Source organism: Anolis carolinensis, chromosome 1 (genome assembly GCF_035594765.1).
Source record: "Anolis carolinensis isolate JA03-04 chromosome 1, rAnoCar3.1.pri, whole genome shotgun sequence".
Classification (NCBI taxonomy): Eukaryota; Metazoa; Chordata; class Lepidosauria; order Squamata; family Dactyloidae; genus Anolis; species Anolis carolinensis.
In genome coordinates this window covers 300927764-300955721 of record NC_085841.1, presented here as the reverse complement: position 1 = coordinate 300955721, position 27958 = coordinate 300927764, and the positions used below count along the sequence as shown (strand labels likewise).

Sequence of the window (27958 nt, the reverse complement as noted above, 5' to 3'; positions counted from 1 at the left end):
TCTATTAAAAAACATGCTGTATACTGCTCTTGTTTGCCACAGTTGTCTGAACTAGGCTCAGTTTTCTCACCATCACAGTCCATAGGGTCTCCAGAGAGAAGAAAGGAGTGAAATTTAGGGCATTCATCCTGAGGAGGTGGGAGTATGCAGCTAGTTTCCTTGATTAATTTGGCATATTCTTTTTAGGAGATGTCTGACATCTGTGACTTCTGGATCATGGAGTCATTATTTTAACATGTGTTTATCAATGTGTGTTCATGATTTGATTATTGTGATGCCAAATAAAGTAAGTCATACCTTAGGCTTATTTCTCCTCAAAGAGCTTTCACATCACCTGATGTTGCTTCCAACCCAGGCACAATACCTTTCAATGGAAACAGAGGAAAAGGGATGATTGCTTTTGCCTCCTTAGAAAAAAGCTCAGAAAAAATACTGTACACACACCCGCATGCTGAGTTCCTAGTAGTCAAGAACATTTTTCCCTCAGTCCTCAATTGTTTATACTTATTTACAATTTACAAAGTTCATTTCAAGTTACCCACTATTACTCATATTGCAACATGTTGTTGGGTTTCTAATGATAAAAGCAGCACAAAATGATACTTAGTCAGTTCTACTGGGAATTCACACAGCTTGTTTGTTTCTGTGAAAATACATCTTGATATCTAGCTGTTATACACTGATTAAAGCCAGCAATTTTAATATATTTTTTAAAAAAAACATAATTCAAGTAGCAAATATGCTGGCTAGGGTTGAGTAAGCAGACCTCTTGAGAACTTACAAGACCCTGTGAAGAAATCCAGAGATGAATCTTCTAAGCTTGTCAACCACCTTATTATTGGTGTTATTTCAGAGACATACAGTAGGGAAACCTCTCCAGGTATGCCCTTGGCCCAGCTGAAGATGCTATCGAGACGTCTCTCTTGAGAAACTCACTTTTTGCCTCTGTTATAATTTTGCATCATTTATTCATATTACACGCTAAAAGGTCTTCATTCTTTTGCAGGGAACCCAAGCAAGCAATGACACAGGTAAGCTTTTTAAATAAGTATTTTATTAGTTGTTAGGTTCCCATTGTGCTCAAGTACAAAATTGTATTCCCCAAAGAATAATAGGTTTCTTCTGCTTTTTACTGTTGTTGCTAAGAGAATAAAAATCAGTCCTATGGATCATTGCTGCAAAATTAATGCATCAGATATTCCCTGAGAGCAAGCTTTGTTGATATCAGTGGGGACTGCATTATATTGTAGACACATTCTTGCCCAGCTCATGTTCATTTCAATGGAATCCATGGAAGAAAAAAGTCCAAAAGATTTGTGCTGCATGCCTTTAAAATACCATTTCTAAATTTGCTAATCTCAGGCTGTATCTACATTGTATATTTAATTCAATGTGACACCATTTTAGATGCCATGACTCAATACTATAGGATCCTGGGATTTGTAGTGTGGTGAGACACTGGCATTATTTGATAGAGAAGGCTAAAGACTTTGTCAAACTACAACTTCCGTGATTCCATAGCATTGAGCTATGTCAGATAAAGTAGTGTTGAAAAGAATTATGTCTACAGTGTGGATCAGGCATGAACAAACTTCAGCCCTCCAGGTGTTTTGGACTTCAACTCCCATAATTCTGAGAGTTGAAATCCAAAACACCTGGAAGGCTGAAGTTTGCCCATGCCTGGTGTAGATGCACCTTTATTGAAAGATTGTGTTATTCTCCTGGTTAATGTACTCAGGATTACTTTCTGTGAAGTTTTCATCACTATTAAATGTAAACTACCTTGATGAAAAAAATCTATCATGTTGAAGGGGGAAAATTATTTAAGAATTATAACAATTTTATGGTTAGGTCATATATAAATGACAATAAGACAGGATTCTGTCTTTGTTGTTTTTTCATCCTCTCTCAAAAACTACTGCATATAATATCTGACTTGCAAATACTGAAAAATTGAAACTGGATTGCAGTCCTATTTTGTTGTAATTACATATTTGAGACAATGGACTTCTCTAGAAGAGGAGTCCATTACTGTGCAGTCCTAAGCACACAATTCACTGCGACTTACTTTTGAATAAACTTGAATAGATTACAGTGTGAAGGTAGCAAATCATTTATACACAAAGAAGAGAAATGATTTATTTATTTATTTATTTATTTATTTATTTCATTGAAATATTTACATTCTACTCTTTATCCAAAGATTTCAGGACAGATTACAATAAAACAATTTTATAATTTTCTTCTTGTGTCAGAAGCAAATTGAGAATATACTGCAAGTCGCTTCTGGTGTGAGAGAATTGGTCATCTAAAGAGACATTGCCCAGGGGACAACTGGATGTGTTACCCATGGAAGATTACTCTCATGCATGGGAAGCTGGGACTGACAAGTGGGGGCTCACCCTGCCTCGTGGATTCAAACCACTGACCTCCAGATCTTCAGGAAATATGTCTGTTTTTAAAGATGTGCAACCTTAGTCAAATTAGTTGGACCAGAAAGCTTGAATAAAAAGCCATGTTTAAAGTTAATGCTGAAATTATTCCAATATTAGTACCATGTGGGCATCCAGGAGAAGAGAATTCTGCAAGCAAGAATGGAAAAGGCCCTCTCCCATGTCCTCCTACAATGTATTTCCTCTAGTGATGGGAAATGGAGGAGGGTCTCTCCAATAGATCTCAATTTTTGAACAGCATATATTGTATATAAAGACTCATGCCCTCAAGTAACAAGGACACAAGCCACATAGGTCTTTGAATGTTATTGCCCACATATTTAATTCAGAATTGATATAAATGGGTTAACATGCTGAGAAACTTTTGGAGCCACATCTTCTAGCATAATCAGCCTGGAGGAATTTGAGTTCAAATAATAACATTTATATTGACTGTTAGGAAAAAACATTTCAAATATTGATGATGATGATGATGATGATGATTATTATTATTATTATCTCTCCCTCTACCACTTAAACATTGCAGGAGAAAGTGATTTGCATCAAGATGATATTGTCTATAGAAGAAGAATCCAGCGCAGCGCCATGAGCTGCAGTGGGAGGTGCTATTGGCCCAAAGCGCCAGATGGACTAGTCAACATTCCAGTCAGCATCTCTACAGAGTTTTGTATGTCATTTCTAAGCTTTACCATTAAAAGTCTCAGGGAAGCTCTGGAGCATTCTCCAGCCTCTCCTGAAGTGGGGTAAAATATGATAAGTGGGGTAAAATAACAGTTTTACTCCATCTCTAGTCATCATCTGGACACCTAAGCATGACTTTTGATCAAATTCAGGGTTAGTGGCCCATATAGACAATCTCTTAGGCACATTTTCACAGCAAGATTTAAAGTAGCAAGGAAACATACATTTCTTGTAAGCACTACAATCATGTATAGGTATACTCTGTTGTAGAATCAAACAATTTCAGAGATCTGCAGACTCTTTCTGGCATCCATTTGAGTTGTTTACTATTTTATATAGGGATTACAATTTCACCATGCCATAGCATATAATGAGACTTAAGCATCAATGGAATTTGGTATCCATGGGGGTCCTGGAACCAAAGCCCAGTGAAAACCACGGACTCACTGTACTTTGCTGCATGTAATAAACAGAGTTGCTATAATTTTCATGGTGGGTAATCTTTAGGAGGATAAAAGTTTGTTGTATTCTTTTCCACTAAAATTTACTCATCATTACCATTCTAAAAATTACTAAAACTTAAGGCTGTTATCTTTATTTACTAAAAATTACACATCACACATTTTCCCCACTCTAGTTACCAGTGCATCCATCAGTCACCTAGGAAAACAAGTTACTAGTTGTCATATTTCATACAGTCCTCTTTGGGGAGATAAAGCAGGGTATAAATAGTAGTAGTAGTAGTAGTAGTAGTAGTAGTAGTAGTAGTAATACAGTACTTCTCATAAGAGTCAACCCAATGATGCAGGGAGGTTTCTTCATATTGATGCAATGTAGGACATTTTCATGTATTCCTTCCTCTCTATTATAACATTTCATTTTAGCTATAGAAGAAAGGCTTGTGATACTGGAAGCCATGCAAGAATTTGTCACACTGACATGCATCCGGTTTATCAATTACACATCAGAATATGACTACATAAACATTATCCCTGGAAATACGTAAGTGTCACCTTACCTGATTTTTGGAAGTACCGTTGATGCTCAGAAATATTATTCTTATGTCTTCCTGGGGTCACACAAATGAGGTACTTCAAAATGTTTGAAATCTTGATCCACTTAGAATGAACTGCATATCTCTGCTGTTGTTTTTGACATTATGATTCTGAACTGGTATGATCAACTTGTTGTTGCACTGCAGCTCCCCTCATCCATGAGCACTGACTATGCAAACTTGCCATAATGGGCAATCTACTATATTAGCAACATCTGAAAGATCAATATCTTTAACAACCTTTTTTAAAAATACTAAAATTTTTGTGATTGATAACATATTCTGCGGCATACACTCTGCACCAGGAGTAGGCAAAGTGCAGATTTGGGGTCAGCTGGCACTTTTGTGGTTTCCACTTCATCTTGATTGACCTGTTTTGGGTCAAAAAGAGGTGAATATCCTTTCTTGGAACCTCCAGGAACACCAATCCCCTCCATAGATTGCAGAATTCACAGTCATGTCCTATTTGGAGGAGGCCTTCTCTGCTGAGGAAGAGAAATAGGTGAGCCCAGACAACAGCTTACAATCAGAGCAAAGGAAGACTGGTAATCCTCCTCTGGAAGCAGTGCCTGCATCATCACAGACTTGGAGTGTGTGTAGGTGTTATGCAGTTCATTCAATTTCCTTCCAATCTAGATTATAATGTTAGCATAGAATTGCTCTTAGCCAAAACCAACAGCAGCAAAAGCACAGGCAAGAACATTGTCGGCCATAGATAGAAGGCCAGTTGTGGTAAGTTACAGTTGGCTTTTAATTAGCACACCTTAGACTGTGTGTTGACATGCTTTCTGGATTTGTTGGTTCCTCCCTGATTGATTTTTGCACCTGCTTGAACTCCTTTTTCTGTTTAGACCCTCAAACTGCTTCAAACACTGTTTTGAAGATCCACTGGATGTGATTAGTTTCTTCTTCATGTTTAGTTTCTCCTTTGCCTTGAGCGGTTACCACCCTAAAACAGGTCACACATTAAACTGAAACCCTGTGATAGGGCTGACTAAAGTTAGAAATAACATGCAGGCACATAACAATAGTTGCAGATTGCAATGCTCAAGGGACATGCTCCTTCTGTATTTGAAAACAAGGGTGGGAATTAGGCAGCTTTTCAGATGATGTTGGATTGCAGTTTCCAGCATCCCACTAGTCAACACTGCCAATGCAGAAAGATATTGGGATTTGTAGTCCCCATTATCTGGATAAATGCAACAGTTTTACAGTACTTCTTATACCCTCAAGTACAGATGTAGGGATTAGATGGGGCTTGAGCATAGTGTTATAAATGCGCATGCCGTGTCATTTTAATAGCTATCTTCTAGGCAAGCATTATATTACAATAGATTTTTCATTTTGAAAACAAGTGTGTGAGTGTTGTATGTCTTTCGGGCTGTGTGGCCATGTTCCAGAAGTATTCTCTCCTGACGTTTCGCCCATGTGTGTGAGTCATGTGGGCATTGGAACTTGAAATGAAGAATGATACTTTGAATGTGCCTACCCAATTTCATTAAGTTATCACAATGTTACATGACCAATGCTGCCAAAGTCTTTTATTGAAGCACATGACTTCTCCTGATTTCCTGAACTTTTAATGTAGAAAATGGATGAGTTTCTTTGCCTTGATAAATACATTTCATGCCCTAGCTATACTACTGAAATATGAAATTATACCCATTTTAAAAACAACCAATAGTCACTCCTTGGCTTTGGAGGTGAGCGTTTTTGCAGCACCGGGAAGGGTCCAAGATATTGCCCAGCGATTCAGCACATTTTCCCATTCCTGTTTTAGAGACTTCCGTTTCAAACATACAATAAGCAAAATGCTGAATGTGCTGGCAGCATAGGAACGAAGAAGTACTTTGGTGATAATTCATTATGAAATTGCAGAAGAAATGGCACTTCTTTCACATTTAATTTACTGTCTCCTGGGTTCATTACTCAGTACAAATTGGGGTTTGTATTGACTTAATTAACCCGTCTCCAGGACCCTTTGGATTACTTCTGGTATCTGCTGCACTTTTGGTGCATTCGTTTTAATTAAACCAACAACCTCACTTCACTTGACAAACAAGACCATTTAGGCTATACAGGCCTTTGAACATTCATTTTGAAATGGGTTTCAATGCATATGGTTTAAATAACCACGAGTAAATATTTGCAGACAATTTATTTTATATTTACAATTAATTCATTTTCAAAACATGAATCAGACACATGGTAGCATAGTGAACTCTCTATCACCACAAATTAGGCAGGGTCTGATTCTTCTTGGATTTCTGTCTCTCTCTGTATGTCTCTGTTTCTCTCTCTCTTTATTTGTACTCAGCCTATTCCTCTCAAAGGTAGGACTCAAAGCTATTGAAAGGATAAAAAGAAAGTTAAGTAAAAACAAAAATATATAAAAAATAGTACATGTGGAATATCCCTTATCCAAAATGCTTGACACCAGAAGTGTTTTGGATTTCAGATTTTTTTTCACAAGAATTTTTCATATATGTGCTTTATGACATTTTTGGAGTTAGAACTTAAGTCTAAAGCAAGATGTATTTGTTTGCTATATATCTTATACATGTATTCCCATGGTAATTTAATACAACATGTTTGTCATGAAGCAAAATTTCTTTGCTCTGAACCAGAAGAAAATAATTTCTGGATTTTGGAGTATTTTGGATTTCAGAATCTTGGATAAGAGATGCTCAACTTGTATTAACCTTTCTATAAAATTTAAGCAATTTTCAACATTGATCTGGAAGCAAAGAATAGACATTGCTTTCAAATCAATGCTGTCAATCAGAATGTGTTGATGTGAAAAGATAGAAAGGAAAGACTCAGCATAGCCTCCTCTCACATTTCCATTAAATATGCTTAAACAGAAGGTGGTGGTCTTAAAAGAAGTGCCTCTTATGGAAATCTGAGCATTCAAGAAGGCTTATATAAGAACATGCATTCTTTCAGATAGTCTGGACCAAGGACATATAGGACTGTATCGGTTATAACCACTAGTACATGGATTAACGCTCAGAAACATACCGATCACCAATCAATGGAACTATGATAACAAGGGAGTCAATTTGGGGTATCTTTTGAAAATGTGCTTATTTCTGAAATGGTGGTTTTTAAAAATATTAATTTAAAACAAAAAGGGTTGCAGTGATGGATTCTATCAAATAATTGAACTAGCTTTTAAAAGTTAAACTTATGTTACAAGGTTATTTTGGTAATTTTTAAGGAGCATATCATATATCATCATGCAGTGACACTACTTTTTCCTTTTCTGCATTTTAGGTGTTGGTCTTACTTTGGAAAAATTGGAGGTAGACAACATTTGGGATTGGCAAAACATGGCTGCGTGTACAAAGGATTAATCCAACATGAACTCAACCATGCACTAGGTTTCCTACATGAACACGCTCGAAGTGACCGAGATGAGTATGTTAAAATCAACTTGGAATATGTTATAGCAGGTATGCTAACTGATTGTGAATTAACATTTTAAATTCTTTATTCATCTATCTTTTTATTTATTTATTTCCACCCTTTGCATTTTATCTGACAAAGCTTTCTGAATAGTAAATCCATTAAACAATATTAAAATAAATGGTTGAAAAACAGTAATCATAAATTCATTATTTCAAAGGAAGGAACTGACAAAAGATTCGTAATGTTTTTGAAGGTATGATAACTTCAGCGCTCCCATTTGCGGGACTGGTGGAAGCAACATGGTATTGAAGAGGTTTAAAGGTTATGTTTCCAGAATACTACAACCACACTTGCTAGAATATTTATGGGAACTGCAAACCAAGCAAAGAAAAATCATGCTACTTGGAATATTTAGAGTTTTAGCCTCAAAAGTAAAAATTTCCAAGTTGTGGATAATGTCCTGCATTTATAAGCCTGTGGAATTTAAAGGACATCCCCTTGGGAATTTCTAACTGGTAATGATGCACTCCTGTAAATTTTTTTGTCAAAAATGGGATAGAAATGAGCTGGGTGGGAGGCAGAAGAAAGCCCCCCAAACTCCATAAATTCTGCTCCTTGGCTTTCTGTGGGGTTGTGAGAAAGGTTGACCTGAACGCTAACCAATTTTAGGTCTTTATCAAGTCTACCCTCTTTAAGTGAAAAATAGCAACAAAAAATGGCAAAGAAGCCATTTTTACCATTTCTTCATTGCCTTGATATGTGATTCAGTGGAATTTCACCACATGTATCAGGACCTCCTTCAATTTGAACTTCTGGGTGATATCATAGAATCTATGAAGGCTCACAGCTTTTTATTATCAGATGTGAATTATAAACTATGGTATCTTGAATTTTTTAAAACAAAAATTAAGAGTAATACAAGGATTTATTTTTTAAAATCCTCACCCTATTTCCATGTGTGTTTTCTGGTATGTAGTTTATTTATTATTATATCTTACAGGAGAAAGGGGTAATTTTGAGAAAGTAAACTCTACTAATCTGTATCTTCCCTATGACTACAATTCAGTGATGCACTATGGCGCGTAAGTTATCTTGGGGACAACTCTTCTTATAATAGAAAAATATTCCTGAGATTAAAAAAGATTTCAATCTTTAAAAATTTAGACCCATGGGAAGGGATGACTCATTAGAACAGTTGATTATACTTAAAAAGGTAGAAAAATGAAAGGCCACATCACTAATGGATAGATTTAATCAAGGAAGCCACACCCCTGATTTTACCAGACTTGAGCAAGACTATTGGTGACAGGGTGACTTGGAGTCACTCAGTCATAGAATTTCCATAAATCTAACTTGGCCTGATGGCATTTAACAACAATAACAAATGTGCAAATCCTTGAGCCCTCTCAGATTAATTGTGGTTGGGTAGAGAAGGGTTGAATCTCCTTGAAATGGGATATTAATTGAATTTTTTGTAAACTCCCCAGTGGTGAAGATACCACCAATGGTGAGTGCCCTGCCCAAAAAACAAAACAAAACAGAGGGGAGAACTGTATGTAAGAAAATTTCACCACTAGGTGCTGTACATTTAACCATACCACCTACTTCTCTTTTGAGTCTAAGGATCCTTTCACACTTCACAATAATAGAACAATAATTCCACTTTAACTGTCATGGCTGCCTATAGCACCCATCTGAGAATCCTAAATTTCCCACTCTAATGGTAAAGCCCAGGATACTTCAGGAAAAACCATGGCAGTTGAAATGAAATATTGTAATTTTACAATGTGAGAGGGTTCTTGGAAGAGTATTTTCGGTTCTTCCAGAGTTCCAGAGGTCTACAGTGTTCTGTTGCATCTACCTTTGGGAATGTTAGATGTGATAATGCCATTGCTGGGTGGGATCACCTATTCTGGGCTGAACAATGTACAGCTTCACATGGAGATAGATATATATATAGGAGAAAATTAGAAAAATTGGGACAAATAGCAGGGCCTTTGGGAGCTCAAAAGGGGTCACAGGCGCCACACTGAAACTCCAAAGGCCACATGCAGCCATTGGATTCCAAATTTCCTCCTCCAGTTTAATATAATGTGCCTACTAAGCACTTCACAGAGTGCTTGTTAAAGTAGCAACTGAAAGTGATTTGGACACATGCCTACCATGCCTGTATCATACTTTCCAATATGCACAGAAAAATGTACACTTAGGGTGCATACATTCCATCCTTGTAACCTACCGCTTCTGATACAATGCCTAAAGTAGAACGGTATTCTGCTTAATTGCATATCTACTTGTCAAAATTTAACCGGTAGATCCAAGCAGAATAGACTATTTAACGATTGATTCAGTAGGATTTATATATTATACCCAGGTCCAATGGATATGAAAATTAGTAGGCATTGTATATAGCTACCATGCATACATAAATAGGTCTATGTTAAAGAAACTCTTATTTGGCTGAAGACTAGCAATTAGCAATTTCAAAAAACCATATATTCTTGTTATGTCAGCATTTCTGGTCTTGATACAAATAGGAACATGTCTTTTTACTTGTACATTTTTGTTGCTGAACACAAATCATTCGTTTATATGCAATTAATGGTCTTTCTGGGTTTTTTCTTGTCTCATTTTCCAAGTAATTAATTGTTTTGCAGAATAATTGCCATGCAAATGGTGTTTGAAATATTTTGCTATAATAGAATTACCAGCTGAGATTTAATGAGCACACCTGTTCTTGTTTTCTTCAGGTATGATTTTTCTAACACTGTCGGGAAACCAACTATTGTCCCCATCCCTAACAAATCAGTACCAATTGGTCAGAGAGTTGGACTGAGCAATCTTGATGTGAAAAAAATCAACAAGCTCTATGGTTGTAGTAAGTAAGATCAATACTGCATAGTTCATTCTTCATCTGGTACAGAAGATTTTTAAAATACTTGGAATCACCAGCTACTGTTGTCAAATCGATTGAATCATTTGGTCTTCATCTGACTGACTGCACTTAACCTTTCCCCAAAAGAGCAATTTTCAATCTGCCTATCCATGTTGTGTGGATAATTGTGTGCACAATTATCACAATATCTTCAGAGATGGTCGTGCCCCACGATAATATCTCCAGAGCATTGAAAAGTTTGTCTCATGTACTATAGCTCCCAGAAATGTATCTCAAAAACTTGAGATATGATTCTAAGTTGTGCCACCAATATACTATTAAGTTCACTTGATTTCTATGAACAATGATTTATCTTCCATGAACTTAGATAAACAAAGGAGATTATGCACAGTTTTCCTGTTGCACATCTCATGTTCCACATCATTGTTTTGTTTTGTTCACATAGATTCCTGTAGCACTGTACTCCATAGCTCAAGTGGCATTTTATCCTCTGACAATTACCCACATCCATACCCTAAAAATGTCACATGTCTGTGGCTGATAAGAACTGCACAAGAAAAGGTAAGAGTCTCAAACTGATATGTTAAGAATATAGGATAGAACTCAGATAACATACAACCTACCCATGGGGCAATGGGGAAAGCTTTTGTTGTGGATAAATTTTGGGGGTTTGGAATTCAGATAATGGCCGAAATATTCTAAAGGATATTCCATCTGATCTTGCAAACTATGCAGGGTGTTCACAGGTTAGTGCTTTCTTAGATAGGAGACTGCCAATAAATATCAGGAGCTGTAGACTATATTTTAGAGGAAAGTGGCAAAACCACCTCTAAATATTTCTTGCCTAAGCAAAAAAACAAAACAAAACAAAACAAAAACAACTGTATGAAATTCATGGGGTTTCCATAAATTGAACTTGAAGTCACACACACAGAGACACACATATTTTATGAAACTGTGACTCTCTCTCCTCTATCTATCATCTATCTATATTACTCTGGACACAATTTCTATCTGTCCAGTCATCTATGAATGCTATATTGTGTGCTGGAATATTAACAATCAACAAAAAAGAAGATAACTGCTACTCTAAGATGAAACACCTTATTTAAACATCTTTGAAAAACATTTTACCATCAGTTTGTGACATATGGAGGATTTATAGAATTTTTATTTACCATTTACCATCTTTGCTCCTAACTCTTTTGCTCACTTGAAACATGTATAATTTTACTATGGGAAAGAGCATAGTAAACAGTTATTCTATTTATATTGCTCCTTTCTGTACCATGGAACAAGCCATTTTTCATATTTGGAGAGAATCTTGTGCTGTCGCCTACACCGACTAATCTATGTGCAGACAGCCTTCAGATCAGACTCCTGTAATTTGCTCTATATGGGTTATCTACTCGTATGAAGACAACATGGAAGTGGCAGCTGGTGCAAAACACTGCACACATATTGTGGAAAAGACTGCCATATCCCTCGTCTTAAAGGAATTGCACTGAGTGTTAAGAAACTTTTGGTCTGAACTCCAGGTGATGATATTCAAAGCCATAAAGAGCTCAAAATGTGAACACCCAAGGAGCATGTTTCCTTATATACTCCCCAAGGACTGAGGACTGCTAGAAGGGCTCTGTTGCCATCTGTAGAGTAATGCACTTTGGAAGGATAAAAGGGAGGATGTTCACTGTTATGGCACCCCATTTGTGGAATACATGGCTCTTGGTCCATTTTACCATCAAGCTAAAATCTAGTTGGACTATAAGTCTGCAGACCAGGGTTTAGATCCCCACTCAGCCATGGAAATTCACTAACTGAGCTTGGGCAAGTCACATTTTCTTAGCTTCAGAGGAAGGCAAACTTCTTCTGAACAAATTTTGTTAAGACAACCCAATGATGCATTCACCATAGGTTGGAAACACAACAACAGCAACAATTGATTTAAGCCACTTAAATTGATTTTATTTGTGTACTACCCTGAGAGAGGAGGAAATTTCTGAGTCATTGGAAATTGGACACAGAAAATATATTTGAGCGTGTGTACTGGGTTTAATAAGCCTTTTCTAAAGTCTAAATCTAACAGTGCGGATAATTGGGACTACTGTGTGTGGGTAGAAGTATTTGGATTTATTTGCCAGCATTAATTTCCACTCCAAAATACATTGTTCACTGCCCCTCCCCCTTTAAAGCTTAATGCCTCAGTTCTGAATTGCGTGATACATTAGCTCACGCTGACAACAATATTGAAAAAGAGCTGCACTCCACACACTATGTGCAAAGAACTATACTAATTGCATTTATAGTTCATTTTGATGTATTGTCATGAACAGCATATTGTTTTTTGCCACTTAATTTAATAATTTAACTAGCTATTGTTATGAGTCATAAAAACAAACAAATTTAGTTTTACACTGCAGGTTTGTTTGTGACTGGGCATTAATGCCTTATAAAGCAACAGCTAATAACAATACATCTAATTAATAATTAATAATAATCTAATTGCATTTTAACAACTTTTCACATGTTTTACCTAGGTATTTGTATGTGCATTTAACTATATTTATTATTTATTTATTTATTACAGTATTATAAACTGCAGTCAGTAGAATGTGACACCAAGATGTAATAATAGTTAGCACAGAAGATGATCCTTTGTGGCCAACTGAGAGCCGAATATTTAGAAAATACAGGACTTTATCATGTGAGACAGGCTAACTGTCATTGCACCTGGAGCATCGCCTGTGGTGACAGTTTCTTTCATGCAATGCTGGTCTGCTTCTTCCTTGTAATTACCTTTTCCTGCACTAATGATAAGTAAAAATAACACCACAATGTTCCCATCACTTTCTGTGATGCAATTGGTTCCTTCTACTTCTGTCCTGGCATGCCATCAAGTAAAGTGATGTTAGGGACTGGGATTGTTCTTCTCCTCCCCCCACCCCAGTTTGCTCAGAAATTAAAATAATAGTTTAAAAAATGGGACAGTGGTAGTGCAGGAAAGTGGGGTTATGAGGGTATGTAGAACTATGATTGTAGAACTGTGAATTGCTGAATTGTGTGATTGAGCAAATGAAGAGACTTGTGCTAGTTTGTATCTGCATAACTTCAGTGAAACAATAGGTTTGTGTGATAAAGTCTGAAATCTCTTTTTTATGGAATTACAAGTCCATAACATATAGATGTGTAAACAATTAACCCACAATTATTGCTTGAAAAGGTTATTCTTGAATTGCAGTCTGACAGGCATCCAGTAGCTGACATACCTGGCAGCCACTAAAGTTGCTGTCCACAAAGTAGTTTTTCCATGTTTTTTGTTGTTGTTGTTTCATTATATCTTCATATAGTACCAGCAGTACACAGTACACTGGCCGTATGTAAATAACCACCACGTAGCAAGACAGTCTCCATTACACTCCTGTGTATACAATTGTGTATGTCCCTTGCCTGTTGACTCATGGTGACCCCATACATTTTCTAGGATTTTCTTAGGCAAGGAATGTACATCTATTAATCAATCTGAGCATTTCTGTGTCCCCAGTCCATGATTCTGGTGTCTGTGTATGGAAGAATGATATTCAAACCATATGCCAAGTACTATATCTGCCTGTTACAACTATTATACTCTCTGACATTTCAGAGATCAAAGTTGGCATGCATGTCCAGAGGGTGGTCAAGATGGCCAATGTTATTAATGAAAGACAAAAGCACAAGTTAGGAGAGGCTGCAGCAGTTTGCTTTTGTCTGGGTCTACTGTGAAGGGACAGATTCTCTACTCTATTCTCCTTTCCCTTCACTTAGCTAATTCAATACAAACTGGGTTGCTGTGAGTTTTCCAGGCTTTATGGCCATGTTCCAGAAGCTTTCTCCTGACATTTCACCCACATCGATGGCAGAAATCCCTAGAGATTGTGAGGTCTGTTGGAAAACTATGCACGTGGGGTTTATATATCTGTGGAAGGTCCAGGGTAGGATCCCACTTGCATTGTTTTCCATCAGACCTCACAACATTTGAGGATGTCTGCCATGGATGTGATTCTGGCCATGAAAGCCTTCAACAACACATCAATACACTTTGAGCTCCGTTTTTTAAAAATATAAATAAGCTGAGAAAAATGGGGAAAGTAGGAGGAGAGAGTAAGTTAAAATGTTTTTTATTCTCCTTTTAGGTCTATCTGAATTTTCGTGATTTTGATATCCAACCATCTTCAAACTGCACCTGTGACTATGTCCGAATTTATGATGGGAACAATAGAAATGCTCATGTTCTCATTGATAGGTTTTGTGGAATAGGGCAACTGCCTGCAGTTATGGCTTCTGGAAACACAATACTTTTGGAATTTGTGAGTGATGGGGATACTACGTCAACAGGTTTTACAGCCTTCTATACCCATGGTATGAAGAGTTCTTTGGTGACACTATTTTAAAATTACTGTTGTGTTTAAATATTTGAAAGGATGTCATATTGAGGAGGGGGCAAGTGAGAAAAAATGGAGAATTGATATACCTTTGCATTCGTATCCTGCCATTTGTCCAAGAACTCAGAATAGCCCTACAATGCCACTATAAAACAGATTACCGTTATTAGCAATTTTACACCAGGTAAAGGTAACAAGCACCTTTGAGACATGCAGTGAACTATGGAGCCCACGGTAGCGCAGTGGATTAAAGCCTTGTGACTTGAAGTTGGGTTGCTGATCTGAAGGCTGCCAGGTTCGAATCCAACCCAGGGAGAGCGCAGATGAGCTCCCTCAATCAGCTCCAGCTCCATGCGGGGACATGAGAGAAGCCTCCCACAAGGATGGTAAAAACATCAAACCATCTGGGTGTCCCCTGGGCAATGTCCTTGCAGACAGCCAATTCTCTCACACCAGAAGTGACTTGCAGTTTCTCAAGTCACTCCTGACACACACACACACACACAAAATACAGTGAACTTGATGGCTGAGTGCAAGATTTGAACTTGATTTCTCAGATCCATCCTGAACACTCTTAGAATTTTAACACAATGATTTGAAATGACTGTTGTCTACAATTCTCTGAGCACTCAGAAAACTATTTATTATTTACAGTATATATATTTCGCCCTTCTCACCCCAGAGGGGACTCTGGGCAGATGACAATGCACATGTACATGGCAAACATTCAATGCCATTAGACATACGACATATAGACAGACAGACAGACACAGAGGTAATTTAAAATTTTCCATCTTCCGGCTTCATGAGGGTATGCTCAATTCCAGCCAGAGGGGGAGCTGCCGCTTCATCATCCACTTGTGGCGCCGAGTCTTTGATGGAGTACTTCCTCATTCCTTTTCCTCATGCTGCTGGAAGTGTTTATAATAAATTAGCCTCCCCGCATAAAGCGGTACCTAAATTTTCTATTTGACAGATGCAACTGTCTTTTGAGTTGCTTAGGTCAACAGTAAGCCAGGCTATTAATGGCCAGGAACTCAATCTGACCTGGGCTGGCTTCCAACTCATGACCTCTTGGTCAGTAGTGATTTATTGCAGCTGGCTACCAGCTACGCCATAGCCCAGCCAATTTGATTCCAATTCCTAGATTTCTTCAATTCTGAAGAAACTGTGAAAGTTGTAATCTCTGGGCATCCTCACTACAAAAGGACAACCTCTGCAGGACTTCCTTCATTTCCATGTACTACTTGTTTTTTGTGATTTTTCTTCTATTCCTATGTAGCATTTCTTTCTTCTTGTCATAGTGAAATGTGGGGGAACTTTCACTGATGCTTCTGGAGCAATCACTTCCCCAGAATATCCCAGAAGATACCCACCAAACCAAGCCTGCCTGTGGATTATTAGTGCTCCAGCAGGAAGAAGGGTAAGAGCTAATGTGTGGGGCAGGGGCTGGAGAGATAAAAGGTCCCCTGGGTAGAATGCTAAAGAATCTTGTTGCACCTCTGACACTAACTGGGAGAAAGAATTTGTGGCATAAGCTCTAGTTCAGTGGTTCTCAACCTTCCTAATACCTCACAACATTTGAGGATGTCTGCCATAGATGTGGGCGAAACGTCAGGAGAGAATACTTCTGGAACATGACCATACAGCCCGGAAAACACACAACAACCCTCTTCTTAATACCATGATCTCTTCATATAGTCCCTCGTGTTGTGGTGACCCCCCAACCATAAAATTATTTTTGTTGCTACTTCATAACTGTCATTTTTGCTACTGTTATGAATTGTAATGTAATTATCTGATATGCAGGATGTATTTTCATTCACTGGACCAAATTTGGCACAAATATATGATACACCCAAATTTGAAAACTGGTGGGGTTGGAGGAGCTTGATTTTGTCATTTGGGAGTTGTAGTTGCTGGGATTGATAGTTCACCTACAATCAAAGAGCATTCTGAACTCCACCAACGATGGTACTGAACTCCCATGACCAACATAAAATACTGGAAGGGTTTGGTGGGCATTGACCTTGAGTTTTAGAGTTGTAGTTCACATCCAGAGAACACTATGGACTCAAACAATGATAAATCTGGACCAAACTTGGCATGAATACTCAAAATGACCAAATGTGAAGACTGGCGGAGTTAGGGGAAAATACACCTTGACCTTTGGGAGTTGTAGTTGCTGGGACTTACAGTTCACCTACAATCAAAGAGCACTCAGAACCCAGCCCACAATGGATCTGCACCAAACTTGGCACTCTATCAACATGGCCAACACTGAATACTGGTGAGGTTGGGGGGGGGCTGTTTTTGAATTCTGGCAGATGTAGTTCACCAACACTTAGAGAGCATGCATTCTCCCTCCCCCACACATGTGCATTACACTGCCATGTGCCAAGCATGCCTGCTTTTCCCTCCCCTTGGCTGAGAGGCCAGCTGAGAGGCCAGCCAATCACAGCAAGAAGAGGGTGTGAGGATTCGCCCGTCTGTTTCCAAAAAGGAAGAGAAGGACAGGTGGAGAGATCTTAAGCCTTCTCTTCCAAAGGGGTTCCTCAAACCATGAGAAATATGTGTTTTCGGATGATCTTTAGTGACCCCTCTGACACCCCCCTCACGATCCCCCCCCCCCAGGTGTCCCGACCCCCAGGTTGAGAAACGCTGCTCTGGTTGCTTTAGCAGATGCATAGAATGCAGCCTCCAGGAACAGTCTTTCTCATCAAATTGTATGTGAATAGTAATAGAAATAAACAAGGTGGTTTATAAGGATCCTGCCTCTGTTGTCTAACTATTCTTTAGGACCTGGTGATCATCAGAACAGAACTTGGGGCTGCATGTTTTATCATCTTGCCCATCCCAAGTCTCTCAATAGAAATTTCATATCATATGATGAAACAGATACAGGAAGGATTTACATTGTAGACTTAATGTAGTTTGACCCCACTTCAGCTGATGTGGCTCAATGCTATGAAATCATATTTTCTAGAAACATCAAAGCATACAGTGTGTCTCAGGGAAAATGAATCCCATTGTTCATAATTATTGCCTAGCCTCGCCTCTCAAAATCTCTTTGAACACAGCCGAGGCAAAATATATATGAAGAAATAGGTAATTCACCAAGTATGAGTCTTAGACCAAATCCAAAATAAAACAGCAATTACAGAAGAGTCATCAGGCCTCATAGAAGCCCACCCTGGTTTTAAAAATGTATAAAATAACATGAAAAGGTACCAAACAAGTCAGTCAGTCAGTTAGGACCAAGAACACGGAACAAGGCTGGAGGACCGAAATAGAGTGGAGTACAGAGAGAGACAGTGTGTACTGGTCTGAGTCCCAGCTCAGCCATGGAAATTCACTGGGTAAGCATGGACAAGTCATACCAACAGCCTCTGAGAAAGGGAAAAGCAAGCCCTCTCTGGACAAACCTTGCTAAGAAAACCCCATGATAGGTTTTTCTTAGGATCACCATAAGTTGGAAAGGCAACAGAAATATAAAAAAGTCTAGAACAGGGCATAGTTTTCTGACTGGAATACTGCACAGAAGCAATCCACTCTGAAAATATTTTCTTTCATTCCCCACTTACAAAAACATCATAGTACTATCTTATCAGTGTTCGTTCATAAGTAGATTTTTACTGAGATCAGTATTCCTCCTGATTTAGGATTGCAACCTTCCTGTCAGAATTCATGAAAGGTCAACAGATGAGTCCTCTAAATAGCTACTCTCCACAATGTAAAATTTCTCCAAGAGAAGGATTACTTACTTAGGCAATCTCTCGTTGTCAGAGTATGATGGCCTTCCAAGTTCAGTGTCTTGGTGGTGGATACGTAGGTGACTGTGGAGTCCTATTCTTGACCCGCATGTTCTTCCCACTTCTTTGTCTATGCCACAGTTTTTAAGGTTCACTTTAAGCCCATCTTTAATTTTCTTTTCCTGTCCACCAACACTCCATTTTCTTGAGTTGGGAGTATAGCATTCAAACAATGTGGCCAAACCAGCGGAGTTGATACTTCAATGCTAGTGGTCTTCTTCCAACACGCTGACATTTTTCCACCTGTCTTCTCAAGAGATTTGCAGGATTTTTCAGAGGCAACACTGATGTAATCATTCCAGGAGTTCAGTGTGGCATCTGTAGACAGTTTATATTTCGCAGGCATAGAGAAGGGTTGGGAGGACAATAGTTTTATATAGAGATGTACGTGAAATTTTTTCCTTTGTTTCCTTCGTGCTGTCTTTTTGTTTCAACCGTTTGTCAACACAAAACGAATGACAACATTTTAGTAGGAAATGAGAGGCAAAATGAAAATGAAAGCTGCACAGTCATCATGCTTGCTTTCCCATTACAGCTGATGTGTACCAATAATATTAATATAAATAACGATAGCTACTCTGGGACTCTAATCTGAGTCTGGTGAAGGAGTGCCTCCCCATTACATCTGATGTGTGCCAATGGGTCTTAATAGTAATATTAATATATATAAATAACGATAGCTGCTCTGGGACCCTAAGCTGAGTTTGGGAGAGGAGTGCCTTCCCATTACATCTGATGTGTACCCATGGGTGTTAATAATAATATTATTACTAATAATAGTACTCTGGGGAAGGCCCAAATGTTTTAAAAGATGGTGAGCTAAAAGGGGTCAAAATGCCCTCCGTATGTGGCAATTTCCCTTCCTTTAGCCCAAATAACGAGGGGGGGGTGTGAGCCTCGGAAGCCCTCCCGTTGCCACCAATGGCATGAAAATGTTCGTGTTTTTCATTAGCCAAACAAAAATTCGTGTCATATAGGTGACCCATTTTCATTAGCGGGAAGCAAATACAAAAATGAGATGACACAAATGAAATTAGACAAAATGAACAGCAATTCCATACAAAATCACAACACTAGTTTTATAAACAAATGCTTTGGTATCCCTATGGGCGTCCCAATCCTCAAACACTCTCTGCTTCTTTTGGAAAAATGCTGCACTCACAGAACTTAGAGAGCGCTGCAATTCACTGTGTCAAATGCCTTTGCAAGGTCAATGAATGCCATGTACAGAGGTTGTTTTTGTTCTCTGCATTTTTCTTGGAGCTGCCGTGCAGTGAAGATCATGTCCACTGTTAATCTGGAGAGGGAAACAAGTTGTCCAGGAAACAAGTTGTCCAGGAACACCTGGCCACTCTAAACGAATTCAAGTCCCCAGGGCCAGATCAGCTACATCCAAGAGTATTGAAGGAACTAGCGGAAGTTATTTCAGAACCACTGGCAATCATCTTCGAGAGTTCTTGGAGAACAGGAGAAGTCCCAGCAGATTGGAGGAGGGCGAATGTGGTCCCTATCTTCAAGAAGGGAAAAAAGAACGACCCAAACAATTACCGTCCGGTCAGCCTCACATCAATACCAGGCAAGATTCTGGAAAAGATCATTAAGGAAGTGGTCTGCAAACACTTAGAAACAAATGCGGTCATTGCTAATAGTCAACACGGATTTACCAAAAACAAGTCATGCCAGACTAATCTGATCTCTTTTTTCGATAGAGTTACGAGTTGGGTCGATACAGGGAATGCCGTGGATGTAGCATATCTAGATTTCAGTAAGGCCTTCGACAAAGTCCCCCACGACCTTCTGGCAAACAAACTAGTAAAATGTGGGCTAGACAAAACTACGGTTAGGTGGATCTGTAATTGGCTAAGCGAACGAACCCAAAGGGTGCTCACCAATGCGTCGTCTTCATCATGGAAAGAAGTGACAAGTGGAGTGCCGCAGGGCTCCGTCCTGGGCCCGGTTCTGTTCAACATCTTTATTAACGACTTAGACGAAGGGTTAGAAGGCACGATCATCAAGTTTGCAGATGACACCAAACTCGGAGGGATAGCTAACACTCCAGAAGACAGGAGCAGAATTCAAAACGATCTTGACAGACTAGAGAGATGGGCCGAAACTAACAAAATGAAGTTCAACAGGGACAAATGCAAGATACTTCACTTCGGCAGAAAAAATGGAAATCAAAGATACAGAATGGGGGACGCCTGGCTTGACAGCAGTGTGTGCGAAAAAGATCTTGGAGTCCTCGTGGACAACAAGTTAAACATGAGCCTACAATGTGATGCGGCAGCTAAAAAAGCCAATGGGATTTTGGCCTGCATCAATAGGGGAATAGCGTCTAGATCCAGGGAAGTCATGCTCCCCCTCTATTCTGCCTTGGTCAGACCACACCTGGAATACTGTGTCCAGTTTTGGGCACCGCAGATGAAGGGAGATGCTGACAAGCTGGAAAGCGTCCAGAGGAGGGCAACTAAAATGATTAAGGGTCTGGAGAACAAGCCCTATGAGGAGAGGCTTAAAGAGCTGGGCATGTTTAGCCTGCAGAAGAGAAGGCTGAGAGGAGACATGATAGCCATGTACAAATATGTGAGGGGAAGTCATAGGGAGGAGGGAGCAAGCTTATTTTCTGCTGCCCTGCAGACTAGGACACGGAACAATGGCTTCAAACTACAGGAAAGGAGATTCCACCTGAACATCAGGAAGAACTTCCTCACTGTGAGGGCTGTTCGGCAGTGGAACTCTCTCCCCCGGACTGTGGTGGAGGCTCCTTCTTTGGAGGCTTTTAAGCAGAGGCTGGATGGCCATCTGTCGGGGGTGCTTTGAATGCGATTTCCTGCTTCTTAGCGGGGGGTTGGACTAGATGGCCCTTGAGGTCTCTTCCAACTCTACTATTCTATGATTCTATGATTCTATGATTCTAGGTGGAAGCCATTCTGGGATTCTGGGAGGGTGTCTTCTGAGACAGGTAGAAGGTGGTTTAGTTACAAGGATTATTGTGAGGATTTTCCCAGTGGAAGTTAGAAGGGAGATACCTCAATAGTTTCCGCAGTCTGAGAAGGATAGAGTGCTTGGGGGTGGGGGGGCGGGCGTGTTGTTAGGCTTCTATGGATTACACCATGCCACAGGCTTTTATGGTGAAGAACCATAAGTGAAGAACTCTAATTACCATGCCGGAATTGGCACTATGTCTTTCTTTTAATTCTGAAGTTAGCTCTGAGAATATAGTCATCTTCATATATCTACAAAGGAAGAAAAGCAGGTAATTTCAAACATCTGATTTTTTTTAAAGATGAAAATATTCCAACACATTATACAAAAAGATTAATATATGATACTCCTTTTCTCTTATTTTAAATGTTATTATCATGCAGTTTTCCCTCTTGGAGAAAAGTATTTCTGTAAGATATTTAGGGATTACTTTACTTAATATTAAAGAATTTAATATTAGGCCGATAGTGCAAAACAGTTGCACTTTGAAGCATACAAATAAGCTCTTTCTCAGATGCATTGAAACCTGATTGTTTATAGAAATGTTAGCATTCCTCTTTGGAATGAGAAGGGTTAGATAATGAATTTCAGCATGCATGGGTTTTGTCTTGTTGCATTACAACCATGGCAGTGATTTTCCTTCATAAACCTAGATGACATTTATGAGATCTTTTTCAACTTTGCAGTTCTAAGATAGTCAAATGTATACTGGTATTAATGGTATTAATGCACACCATGATGCTGAATTTACATAATTATATTTCTTGAAAATCCTATGTACAGATAGACATTCCCCCTTTATGATTTCCTTAGATATTTCTCACAGCAGCCTTCTTTGAACTGGAACATATCTTTGGGTGCCGATATGACAGACTTGTCCTTCGTGATGGTGGCCAACGTCATTCTCCACTTGTGGGCACTTTCTGTGGAAAGATGAAGATCCAAAGTTTCATTTCTACTGGGAGTTTTCTGCGTATAGAATTTTATTCTGACAACATGTTTGAATTTTCTGGATTCAGATTGCAATACTCAATCCGTACTATTGACTGATGACTTTTTCTGTTAATAAAAGGTTTTTAAAAAACAAAATTTTATTACAGTGATCATGGTGTGATAATAGCATGAGAGAACATAGTTCATGCCATGTACATTCTTACAACCTCATTAGACGGGCTAAATTGCCTGTCATATGCCGGTTCCTTTTCCCTTTTGCCACGGAGCCCACTGATTCCCAACCCACAATGTGCATCTATTTCCAGTGGGGCTCCGTGGCAAGAGGGAAGACGAACTGGCATACACCGTTGCCACAGCAACATTGGGGGAAGCCAGGTGGCACGTGCTTCCCCCCATGGTATGGGGTAAGGGGCAAGCCGGGTGATGTGAGGCATACAGGGAATTGTATCCCGGTCTCCAGAGTCATGTTTGTGCAATGTTTGTGACTTGCCTTTCTGTTTCACACATCCAACCTTGTTCCATTGATTTTATACATGCAAATGTCTTGGGTGCTGAATTTCAAGTTCTAAAGTCTTCTCCCACCTGGTGCTTCAGATAGCATGGCCCATGGATAGGGGTGAAGGGCATTGTGATGTAAAACATCTGGGGAGTACATAGTAGTGAAGAAGGCATTAAAGGATGCAATTTATACTGGAGACTTGAGGTTAGAGTTACAAGCTTGATAGATGCAGAAAATGCTGTGGATGTAGCACATACTGATTTCAGTAAGGCCTTCAGCAAGGTTCCCCAATGAACATCTTGCAATCAAACTAGTCAAATGTGGGCTAGGAAGTTCTACTATTAAGTGGATCTGTAATTGGTTAAGCGATCGAACCTAAAGGGTGCTCACCAATCCTTCCTCTTCATCCTGAAAAAAATGACTAGTTGAGTGCTACAGGTTTCGGTCCTGGGCCCAGTTCTGTTCAATATCTTTTTTAATGACTTAGATGAAGGTTTAGAGGGCATGCAGATGACATCAAATTAGGAAGAATAGCTAATACTCCAGAGGACAGGATCAGAATTCAAAATGACCTTAACAGATTAGAGAACTGGGCCAAAACTAACAAAATTAATTTCAAAATTAAGATACTACACTTAGGCAATAAAAATGAAATGCAAAGGTACAGGATGGGTGATGCCTGGCTCAACAACAATCCATGTAAAAAGATCTTGGAGTTTTCATGGACAACAAGTTGAAAATGAGCCAACAGTATGATGCAGTAACAGCTTAAAAGGCCAATGGCCTTTTGGGCTGCATCAAAAGGGGTATAGTGTATTTTTGGTTTTCCCCTGACAAGTCCAGTCATATCTAACTCTGGGGGTTGGTGCTCATCTCCATTTCTAAGCCAAAGAGCCGCTGTTGTCCGTAGACACCAGCAAGGTCATGTGACCGGCATGACTGCATGGAGTGCTGTTACCTTCCCACCAGAGCGGTACCTATTGATCCACGCACATTTGCATGTTTTTGAACTGCTAGGTTGGCAGAAGCTGGAGCTAACAGCGGGCGCTCACTCTGCTCCCCGAATTTGAACCTGGGACCTTTTGGTCTGCAAGTTCAGCAGCTCAGCTCTTTAACACACTGCAACCACCGGAGCCAATGGCATTTTGGGCTGCATCAAAGGGGGTATAGTGTATAGATCTAGGGAAATCATGATGCCTCTCTATTCTGCTTTGGTTAGACCTCACTGATAATGTCCAATTTTGGGCACCACAGTTTAAACGAGATATTGACAAGCTCAAAGGTGTCCAGAGGAAACAACTGAAATGATCAAAGGTCTGGAGATCATGGCCTATGAGGAGGGCATAGGAGGGCTTAAAGAGCTGTTCAGCAGTGGAACTCTCTGCCTCAGAGTATGGTGGAAGCTCCTTCTTTGGAAGCTTTTAAACAGAGACTGGATAGCCATCTGTCAGGGATGCTTTGATTGTGCTTTTCCTTCGTGGCATGATTAGATGGCCCTTGTGGTCACTTCCAACTCTACTCTTCTATGATTCTGTGATACTGAACTTCCATAATTGGCTAAGGTTGAATTTATGCAGATGGAACAGTTTTAATGGAATTGTCTCGACAAACATTGTTTCTCACAGGTCATAAGACATAAAAGACAGAAGTACTATATTAGATAACACCAGACAGGAGCTCTTCTCAATCTTCACCACATTGTTGGGTTTCTTAAGACTTGATATCGTACTGTAAAAAGAAAAAGAAAGTAAGGAAGCAACATAGTGTTTGGTCTGTGGTTTTGGGACTCTTTGCATAGAATGGTTTCCAAACAGGCCAACCTTTAAAGACTTACAGACAAACTTGTATCTGACTCATGTTTCTTTTTTAGTCTAGAACAATAGCAAGCATCACAGCAGCCAAGAGAGTCTTGTGACACATGAAAGACCAACATTTTTTATTTGGCATAAACTTCTGTGGAATGTTCATCAGTAACAAGTAAACACTAGCTCTTTGGTGTGACTCACAAAGCTACACTGACAGATGTGTCTGTGTCGGAAAGAGAATACAGAATATTTAATAGATGGCTAAACATCTCCAAATTTGGAAGATTAGATGTATGAGTTTAATTTAAACAAGTGGAAATTGATGTGAAAGAATCAATGTGGTGAAATAGTTTCAATATTGGACTACGATTCTGGATACCAGGGTTTGATTTCCTGCTCAGCCATGGAAACCCACTAGGTGATCTCGGGTGATTCATACACTCTTGGCCCCAGGAAACCCCATGATAGGGTCACTTTCGGGTAGCCATAAAGCAGAAAAATCTTGAAAGCACACAACAATAATAAAATTGGTGCGGGTTACACAAAAACTATTGCAAGGGCCTAAGTTGATGTTGGTTCATTTAGTCAAATTACATGCTATGCTAAAAATACAGGATGCAGTTGACAATAACATTTTTTCTTCTAAAGTAAATAAATATAGACCTAATCTGGCCTGGGACCAGCAGGCATAGATGGGAGAAGTTTACTCCTTCTTTCTTCATTTGGCTTTTACCAATCAATCAATAATCCTGCTTCTCCACATAGGGATTTTAAACATCAATCTTTTTCCTCCCTATTTTTAAATATCATTTTTAAATATCAAAAACAGACAGTAGAGAAATGATTAAATATCTCCCAGCTGCACATATTGGTCCTATTTCTGATCAGTGTTGCACACAATTCCTAAGAGTTTCAGAAATTATATTTAGCTGTGTGCTACATATTTACCTTTGCATGTAATGTGGTCCATAGAGATTTACTGCAATCCATGCTTTGTGTGTGCTGCAGAAAAAACTGCCAATTATATGTGAGGAAGACCATGTATTTATACACTTCTCACATTCTTTCATTTTCACAACTAAAGATACACACAGGGTATATAACACACTATTTGTGTGGTTGAGACATATGAGCATTTACACTCACTTGTAAAATGATCTAAGTGTGAAATTTGATATATTTCACATGTTTCTAAAAGATGTATTTCCTCAAGTGATGAAATACGTCGACCACAGGACATGATTCCCTCCACCTATGTATCCTGCATTAAATTGCTTTGTTTTGTGATTATTTATTTTAAGGTTAACATGAGCTAAATATGCAAGTCTAATTGTAAAGATGTACCTATCTGAAAAAAATCAATTATAGGATTAAAAACAGGTTTGTTTCAGGGAATAATTCCCCTTAACATCTAGTTTTAACCAGAATTATCTTAGATAATAATAATTGATCAAGGATTAGGCATTTGTCCAATTTTATTTTATTTTTTAAAAAGGAGTGCATATTATTTATAGTAATATGCCTGAAGTCCAATAAGCACAGATGTGGTCCGGAGGTAATCTTCCGTAGCTTAGATCAGGGGTCCCCAAACTTTTTAAACAGGGGGCCAGTTCACGGTCCCTCAGACCATTGGAGTTTTTAAAAAACTATTCACAAATTCCCATGCACATTGCACATATCTTATTTTGAAGTAAAAAAACAAAATGGGAACAAATACAGCCTCAATGTTAATAATCATAATAATAATAAAAACAATAAAGAGGGTTGGAAGAGACCCCTTGGACCATCTAGTCCAACCCCCTTCTGCCTTTGTGCACCAAAAGCACTAGCAAAGCATCCCTTAATAATTAATAATTAATAAAATAATAATTAAAATACTATTATAAACAAGCAGAGGTTTGGAAGGCGCACACCAGGCGAGGGAGGAGGTGGGAAAGGCATGCACCTTTCCCTTCCTCGTGCTGCACATGCCTTCCTTGGTGGAGGAGGATGGAGCCGCCGCTGCAGGGGCCGGATAAATGGCTTCGATGGGCCAGATGTGGCCCCTGGGCCTTAGTTTAGGGACCCCTGGCTTAGATGCTCCAAAGTATTTTTTCCAAGCACTTTAAACAGTATACATCAGTTGAAGATCTTTAAGTGCTCCTGAATCTGTGCTTTTCAGTTCAATTTGGTGGTGGGATTGGGTAAATTTGCTTCTCTTTCAAAGAATCAAGGAGCCAGGGATGTATTTTGTTTTCCAAAATAGGTTTTCTTCAAATAATGTGTCTGAACACGGAAAAATGGCTTTCACAAGTAATTAGCTATCCCAAGAAACAAATCATGAGTTTCTTGTACAGACTGAGAATCCCTTATCCAGAAGCATTCTTGGATTTTGGACTATTCACATATACAACATGAAGATAGGACAGAAGTCTAAATATAAAATGCATTGATGTTTCATATACACCTTAGACATATAGCCTGAAGTTAATGTTACACATATTCATTTTCAGTAATGTGTGTATGAAATAGAGTGTGTGAACACTGGACTACCAAAAGCAAATGTGTCACTATCTCACTGTCCCATGTGGACAATTTTAGATTTCGGAATTCCGGATAAGAGATACTCTGGGGAAGGGATAAGTATTGGGACATACCAGTGGCATAACAAGCCTTCAAGCCAATGCCTTCCATATGATGATCACTCACAAATTCCACCAGCATGGTGCTTTTCAAAGATGTTACAAAGGAGTGACCCCACAGGTCTTGTCCAGTAGCACCTTGTCTGATTTGCTGATGACATCATGTACATTCACATAGTCAGCTGTACAGCCCATTGAGAAGTGCAGGTCAAACACCTCAAATGTCAGCAATACTTGTTTAGGGAGCAGAAGAAACTCATAGTTGTGGATGTTCTGAGATTCCTCCCCAATTATCCCATGCTTCAAGACCTTCCCTGAAAATATTCAGTGAATGTGGAGTTTTGCTTCCACACCTAACCAGTTAAATTC

At 39.0% G+C, this 27958-nt stretch overlaps 1 protein-coding gene across 1 annotated transcript; it reads left to right on the top strand.

Moving 5' to 3' along the window:
* Positions 1–631: 631 nt before the first annotated feature.
* LOC100559035 (astacin-like metalloendopeptidase) lies at positions 632–22792 on the top strand. The gene is made up of 11 exons (XM_062967927.1): positions 632–880; positions 1007–1031; positions 2980–3120; positions 4019–4136; positions 7465–7643; positions 8600–8681; positions 10350–10477; positions 10941–11056; positions 14665–14890; positions 16218–16336; positions 22524–22792. The coding sequence occupies exons 1-11, from the start codon at positions 806–808 to the stop codon at positions 22758–22760; spliced, it is 1446 nt and encodes a 481-aa protein (XP_062823997.1). The 5' UTR covers positions 632–805; the 3' UTR covers positions 22761–22792.
* Positions 22793–27958: the final 5166 nt, after the last annotated feature.